Source organism: Salmo salar, chromosome 15 (genome assembly GCF_965601325.2).
Source record: "Salmo salar chromosome 15, fSalSal1, whole genome shotgun sequence".
Classification (NCBI taxonomy): domain Eukaryota; kingdom Metazoa; phylum Chordata; class Actinopteri; order Salmoniformes; family Salmonidae; genus Salmo; species Salmo salar.
In genome coordinates this window covers 73,312,877-73,321,131 of record NC_138305.1, presented here as the reverse complement: position 1 = coordinate 73,321,131, position 8,255 = coordinate 73,312,877, and the positions used below count along the sequence as shown (strand labels likewise).

Below are 8,255 nucleotides of genomic sequence, written 5' to 3'. Positions count from 1 at the left end.
CAGGCCCAGTCAATCAGAATGAGTTTTATCCCACAAAAGGGCTTTATTACAGACAGAAATACTCCTCAGTTTCATCAGCTGTCCGAGTGGCTGGTCTCAGACGATCCAGCAGGTGAAGAAGCCGGATGTGGAGGTCCTGGGCTGGCATGGTTACACGTGGTCTGAGGTTGTGAGGCTGGTTTGACGTACTGCCAAATTTTCCAAAATGATGTTGGAGGCGGCTTATGGTAGAGAAATGAACATAAAATGATCTAGCAACAGCTCTGGTGGACATTCCTGCAGTAAGCATGCCAATTCCCGCTTTCTCAAAACTTGAGACATCTGTGGCATTGTGTTGTGTGACAAAACTGCACATTTTAGAGTGGCCTTTTATTGTCCCCAGCATAAGGTCAACCTGTGTAATGATCATGCTGTTTAATCAGCTTCTTGATATGCCACACCTGTCAGGAGGATGGATTATTTTGGCAAAGGAGAAATGCACACTAACAGGGATGTAAACAAATTCGTGCACAACATTTGGGCCCCGACCTCAAGTTTTGGAACCTTTGTACTGTCCTCTCTGCTTGCTTCCTATCTCTCTGTGTCTCCTCTGCCTCCTCCTGCATGCATTGCAGCCTTCCTCAAGCTCACCACTATCTGGCTCACTGGTACTCTTTGTAAAGCCAAGTTAGAATGAGAACTAGCCTATCTTTTGCTCCTGCTGAGGTCAGAATCTGTTTAAAGTAGAACTGAAATGCTCAATTCAACCTACAACATTATTTTACATGTCAGTGTTAGGTAACCTTGTTGAACCATTGATGTACATGTCGATGTTAGGTAACCTTGTAATGAAAATGTATACTATTTGAAACAACGTCATGGGAATGGTAGTGTACGTGCGTGGCTCATGACTTTTTTTTATCAAGACTGATCAAGAAGTGAATAAAATCTAACCTTAAACAATCAATTTGAGATGGAAAAACTATAAAATACTCACAACCATGTTAACAAACCTGTATAAAAAAAATCCACATGCATACGTTTTTGAGCACATTGGGAAGAGGCATCACATCTACTGTTACCCGACATTAGTAAACTAGCTAAATGCATGATGTCCACAATAGGAAAGCAGGTAGCTAGCATCGAACAAGTGTCTATAGTCCAGTCAAAACCCACTTGCACATGTTTTTGTGTTCATTCAGTAAGCAAGGTCTACAGTAGTTTTGACATGGGCATCATACTGTGTTAGCCAGCAAGCTAGCTAACAGAAAACGAGATTAGTAAGCTAGCTAACTACATGGTCATGCACCTGATAATAAAGACACTTTTGAAGGGAGATTGTGTACACAATGCAGGAAATGTTATTCAATATGGCTTGAATTGAGGGTCTTCAGATGTGCCAAACCTAGTAGAGACTAGCTAGCTAGCTGGGCTAGAAACAGCTGGCTAGAAAAAATGAGTATTCAAGCTGGCAAGTTGGCTAACTAGCAAGCTGTTTCGCTAACTTCCAAGCTAACCTTAGCAAAATATCCATCAATGATAGCTGAGCTTGCCATTGTTTTGGACTAGCTGGCTATGATAGCCCACCTGGCACAGTATACTTTTTTGGTCTATTTGTCATTCATGCCATGTTACCTGGCTAGTCTCTAGCAGGATAGCCTCCTAAAAAGACACTTGTTTCATATTTTTTTATTGTTGTCGAAATGAAAACATTCTCAATGAGGCTACTAACATGGATTGTAAACTGGTCTGCCTTTCAGCCGAACCATTCAAGTGATATCATTGATGACACATTATCAAGATGGCGGCGCACAGTAGTCAGATGTGGCCATTTTCAAACGTTTTAACATAAATATGTCACGTTGGCATAAATGGTCGGGAGACAGGCGCAGGAATGCGTAATAGGGTTTTCTATTTACCCAAATTACAGCGTGCCATGTAAAGGCACGGGGACGAAGACCAAACAAACAAGTATACAAAACACAGTGTAGAAACCCAAACAAAAGAGCGAGGAGTACCTCGAATAAATACACAATCGCACAATGATTACCACATGGGACGAGACCCGTAATCATCTGCACAATACACGTGACACGAAAGCCAAAACAACACAGCACATGTACTCACACGCACCAACTGACATTGTAATAATAATGGAAAGGACAATGGTGAACAAAGGACACACTTATACAATTACTAATGAATGGGAATAGGGACCAGGTGTGCGTAATGACAGTTCCGGAGGGATCCGTGACAAAATATGAGTTTTTCAGCAGTTTTAAGAGTAGGAACATTATCTCATTTGGTTATCAAAATCACCTTAACTTACATAAATGTTTCAGTTCATCTTTGACATTAGCTTCTTAATTCATCCTAACACCAGATCCATTTAACATTACTGCAATATTAACAGAAGTCTCTGCTGGCAGCCAGCCACCTGACTAAGTGACTATTTACCAGTTGTGCACTAATTTTCCGAGTCTGTTTTTTCTTTGTTTGGGGGATGTCTGGAGACAAAGTCGGAGTCGCGGACACCTTATGTCTGGCATCTCACAAACCCACTAGCCTAGTCTGTCGGCGCTGTTGGTCTGCTGAGCCCAACTCCGAGCTGGTGTAGTTTGTTGTCGCAGGTGCTGCGACTCACGAGAGGGCCGTTTGAGAGAGTGGGGAATGTGCTACTAACAAGGCAAATCCAAGGGGCGCACGCAAACCTAACGAGCAAACAACTATTCATGATTCCACTCGTTCGCAAAGAGGCAGGCGCGATTACAACTCAAGAAGATCAACAATATAAGCGTTTTGAGCTTTGATCAACACTGGGAACGTAATAATATGTGTCACATTCGTCGTAAGAATGGGACCAAAACTCAGCGGGGATATGAATACTCATCTTCTTTTATTAGATGAAAACCAAAACAAAATTACAAAAACAACGACGAAAAACAGTCCTGTAAGGCTCACAGCTATACACGGAACAAATACCCACAAAACCCATGGAAAAAACACCCCTACTAAATAGGACCTTCAATTAAAGGCAACGAGGAACAGCTGCCTCCAATTGAAGGTCAGCCCAATAAACTAAACATAGAAATATAAGCACTAGAACAAACATAGAAATATATTAACATAGATCATAACCCAGAAAACCTCGAAACACACAAAACAAACACACCCCTGCCACGTCCTGACCAACTACAATAACTAAATTACCCCTTTTCTGGTCAGGGCGTGACAATGTGGGTAAACGCTCATTAACAAAATAAAAAGGTGAGTAAATGCTATTTCAGAAATAAAAAAGTGCTAAATGGTGTTTACGTGCGTTTATGCTCCACTACATTCCTGCCTGTATCCCAAACCCTGGCCTTGAACTTCAGGAAGAAGAACACTTTATGTTGAGGAACTATATTGTTGATGTTGTTTCTTGAGCTGTTGCTAGTAGCTGTTGCTACTACGTTCACACCAAATCCAAAGAATTTTCGATAAATGTATTTTTACGTGTGATTTAGCGTTCAGAGCCTATTTTGGTGGGGATCTTCTCTGGTGCTCTGATTGTAGTGTCAAGACTGTTGCTTAAAGACAACAAGGTTAAAGCTTATTTTTGAAACATGAGATCTAACTTTTGTGGTGGGCGTTTGAGTAGAAGATGTACATGTCCAAAATGGAGCATTGGTGTATTATAGTAATATTATAATACTATAGTAATACATATTCAGGTGGTCACTTAGCTAGTGATTCTGTGTGATTACGGTGATTAGATGAGATATTTTGTATTTGACTCAAGATTCTCTATCTGTTTAGTCTGTGAACTTGTAAGAGCGGGAAGTATGGGAAAAGTATGTCAATTGTGGGAAATAATGCACATTTAAATGTGCCGTTTCGTGCACTCTCCTAACTGCTACATTGTTTTTTTTTGGTTTACTTCCAGGTTAGAAGAGAAACAAAAGATCAATCCTTGAAGAAAACAATTGCAACAGCAATGCCATCCAACAAGTATTCTTCAGCCATCATGGTGGACAGTGACAAGATGACGGCAACAGTAAGTGGGGGGGGGGTTAGGTCTTCTGATGGTGCTATTGCCAACAAAGTCACCAAATATCCACTGTTCACATCGTTTTCCACTGTGTTTTTGCTCCAAAATGCACACCACCATTCTGCGCACTGTTATACTATACTATATTGTCCCCAAATGTTTATTGAAAACATAAATGCACAATAAGCATTTGTGGTCTCTCAAATACGTCATTACAGTTGTTGGTTAGCTAGCTAGTCGAATTTGAGCCATATTAGCATAGACGTGACATATAAGTCGAAACACCTCAAAACAAGACGTGGTATCAAGAACAAGATAAAACTAGCTGAAGGGAGCCATCTACGGTTTACCACGTGGCAGCTCCGAGATGCGTCCACGTTGTCATGACGTTGTCAACCCACCCTTCATATCATGGTAACTCATCTGCCTGGCTTTAGTGCCTGCCCCCCCCTCCTGTGTTTGCCAGAAGCCTCAGGCCTCAGCTCCCTCTCTCAGTCAACTGGCCTGCCTCTGTGTCTCCCAGCCTACCATGCTGAATGTGCATAATCATTTGGCCTCAGAGAGCAAACTGGCAACTTCTTACAGTACATCTGGCCTGGATGTGTCATAGCCTTTCATGGAGCGGCCAGGGCAGCTGCCTCTTTAGAGAGAGTGAGAGAGAGAGAAAGGGAGGGAAAGAGGAAATGGAAGAGGAGTGTGTGTGTGTGTGGTGAGATCCATCATCACAGTGGGCTCTTTATGTTCCGAATTAACACTCGCTCTAGTGTGGACTTCAGGTGGCTGTTGTTTCCACCCATCGCTATTTCATGGTATTGCAGTATTACTAATGTGTTGTTACCTGTCTACACATCCCTCTCCTCAATTGGGGAACTTGGTACAAGGTACAGTGCTTGGTACTTCTCAGCAAATTACCGCCCTGTTCTCAGCAAATTACCCCCCCCCCCCCCTCTGCAACTCCATCAGTGGTTTTTAACATCATATCAGATGAGATATGGCCACTGCTCCAAGAGTTGAAATTCGTCTAGTTTCTCACTGCTCGGATAACACTCATTCTGGTTCCACCACTAGCGATCTCGCACAGAACTGGATCACGATACATTGGCACTGTGATAGTTTCGGTTGTATTGGTTTTGCCCTCAAATCCCTCTTTTTCCGTTCAGTAGGACAATCTATCTTCCCGGTTAATTAGAGTAGAAGAATGTGACTTCCAGGCAGCCCCAATAGCATTCTCTGCCTGTTAGGTTTTGGGTTTCAGTCCTGGATTATATTATTAGTTACTTTGAGTAACTGGACGAGTCAAATGGTTACGTAGTTATACAGTGACTTGAGTTTGTGTCGAAGACTCAGCCGGTCTAATGGGACAACCACGGCTATGTTGAAAAATGTTGTTATGGGGGGAATATCCAGATCAATCAGCATATCGTAATACATGTAGTGAGTTCTCTTCTGTGGTGTCAGTCTGTGTTGGAGCAGGGTGGGAGTGTGGCGTCGCCTGTGGGACTGTGTCTGCTGCTGTAACCCGGAGTGTGATCGTTCTTCAGGGTATCAAGGAGAGAGAGTGAGAGAGAGAGAGAGAGAGAGAGAGAGAAGTTTCAAACCAGAATGACCTACTCTTTATTCTCTCTCTCTCTTGGATTTCTACATGCTTTTCCAATGGGAGTTTCTATCGTTTCTAGATCTGCCTTGCAGTCTGGTCCTCAGCTATATGAATCTGTGATCCCAGAGCTTTTGTTCTATGGAGGGCAGTTAAAGCACAGACATGTTGTCTTTACTGTTATATCTGTTGACAAACTTCACCTTTTATGGTCCTCTGTCACGTTCTTATCTTGGTGCCTTTGTGCCGAGCCAGTGGAGCGAGTCTAGACTCTGAGAATGAGATTAACGGACGTCGGCTAAGCACCTTGACATGGCAAGCCAGTGGACTTATATTGTAAATGTGTCTGAAAGGTGTGTGTGCTTGTAATGCAATGCTGTGTGTGTGTGTGTGTGTGTGTGTGTGTGTGTGTGTGTGTGTGTGTGTGTGTGTGTGTGTGTGTGTGTGTGTGTGTGTGTGTGTGTGTGTGTGTGTGTGTGTGTGTGTGTGTGTGTGTGTGTGTGTGTGTGTGTGTGTGTAATACTGTAGGTTCGGGTGTGGGTCCATTGAAACGGCCGATCTCTCTCTCCGACTCGGCATAGTCCTTCCTAACATCTCCTTCCCCTCTGCCCCCCCCCCCCCCCGGAGTCAGACAGGCAGATCAACCCAAGGTGTTGCTCCGCAATCTGTCAACACACTTTGAATGAATCCGTACATGTGTTGTCTTATGTCAGGCACCGATAGGTTTCCTCAGTCGTCTGCAGTCTCCTAGCCAGATGTGGGGAGGAGGGGTGCAGACAGGGGGGTGGGGTAGCAGACGGAGCGTTAACACACGCAGAGGGGTGTCCTGGTTTGGGACAAGGCGGCCCTCTCAGGTCTAATCTCACTAATGAGAGAAACTCTGGCACTGACCTCCCGCCCTGGACGTGTCACTCTCTATCTCTCACTCTCTCTCACTCTTGTCTGTCCCTCTCTCACTCTTGTCTGTCTCTCTCACTCTTGTCTGTCTCTCTCTCACTCTTGTCTGTCTCTCTCTCACTCTTGTCTGTCTCTCTCACTCTTGTCTGTCTCTTTCTCTCTCTCTCCCTCTCTCTCTCCTCTTTCTCTCTCCTCTTTCTCTCTCTCTCTCCTCTCTCTCTCTCTCTCTCTCCTCTTTCTCTCGCTCTCTATATTTCCCTCTCTTTAATTCTCTCTCTCTACCTCTGCCCCCTGTATGGCTTAATAATCACTGTATCCGGGGTAAATTGAGTTCATTGGGACCTATGGCTGTACTGTACTGTGCCTTACTATATTATACTGTGCTGCGCTGCCTGCCTGCGTGTGAGGCCCAGGTTGGCTCAGGTGAAACGCAATTTGGGCTGACACTGTTGGATGTGCGTCAGAATGAATCTCACAGCCTGAGGGCTCTCTTTTCTCCTCCATTAAGTTTGAGAGGAGCAGGGAGAGGGAGGAGAGAGAGAGAGAGACACAAGGGCACAGCAGCCAGAGAGAGAAACTGCTTAGTTCTTTTTATATTGTAGTGCTGTTTTTCCAGAATGAGAGAGAACACACTGTGTGGCATGTAGGGCACTATAAAAATCTATTGAATTCTTTTGCCTGATTCCGTTTAGTCTTTCCCCAAATTCCGTTTTCTCCTGGGGTTTTTTCCCAGACCCCCCCCCCCCCCCCCCCCCCCCCTTTCTTCCGGTTTTTGTTCTCAAAATCACACAGAAGAACAACTAAATTGAATGTTCTAAATCCACAACAAATCTTGAACCACAGGAGACCACTTTTGAGATCTAGAAAAATCGAAGAAATTTAGAATTTTGGGTGTAGTTACCCTTTAATGCAAGTGTGCACCAGCTGTGTTTCTATAGCGCTCACCTGATTGCAGAGTTTGCAAAACAAATGGCTACTGGATTGATGCAAATATTCATGGTATCGTTCTGCCCGGCTACTTTATAGTGTTTGGGAAAGGCTTTCCATCGACCAGCAGAACGGTTATCATTAGCATTACCACTAAACAGCTACTGGAAGTGTAGACTAAACATAGGCACGACACACACAGACAGGGCTATTCCTGTGCCGTTTCACAAAGTTGCAGGAAAATAGAAATCACTGATGCATTTTGTTCATGTCTTATGATTAACTTGGGCAAATGAATGAACGTTCGATTAGATGAGAGGTTTTTTATTTAGTGCACAGATGCACAGATGTAGTTGCAGTGTACAGTGACATTCCTAAGCTCCGACCACCCAACAGTGCAGGTGTGAATGAAACAATCAAATCAAAAATGTAGAATATATACATGTTTACAACTGTGACAGTGATGAATATTAATGTCCATTGGTGTGTGGGCATGGGTAATTGTCCGTTGAGGTGGGGTAGGTAACTGACTAGTGGCTATTCAGCAGTCTGATGGTCTGGGGGTAGAAGCTATTGGCCAGTCTGTTCGTTTTACCCATGACTGCACGCGTCTGAGTGATGGAAGTGGGGAGAACAGGCCGTGGCTCAGGTGGCTGAGGTCCTTGATGATTTTCTTGGCCTTCCTGCGACACCTGGTGTTGTAGGTGTCCTGGAGGGCAGGCAGTGTGCACCCAATTGATTCAGTTCAATACATTTAGTTGATTTCCTACTATAGTAAAAAGATATATATATATATATACACACTGCTCAAAAAAATAAAGGGAACAC

At 43.8% G+C, this 8,255-nt stretch overlaps 1 protein-coding gene across 1 annotated transcript in view; it reads left to right on the top strand.

Moving 5' to 3' along the window:
- LOC106572254 (DNA (cytosine-5)-methyltransferase 3B) overlaps window positions 1-8,255 on the top strand; it is a 62,109-nt gene that overhangs the window by 2,742 nt on the left and 51,112 nt on the right. The window contains exon 2 of the mRNA XM_082962029.1: window positions 3,905-4,015. Coding sequence (XP_082818155.1) covers window positions 3,956-4,015 — 60 coding nt within the window. The 5' untranslated portion in view covers window positions 3,905-3,955. The remainder of the gene's footprint in view (window positions 1-3,904; window positions 4,016-8,255) is intronic.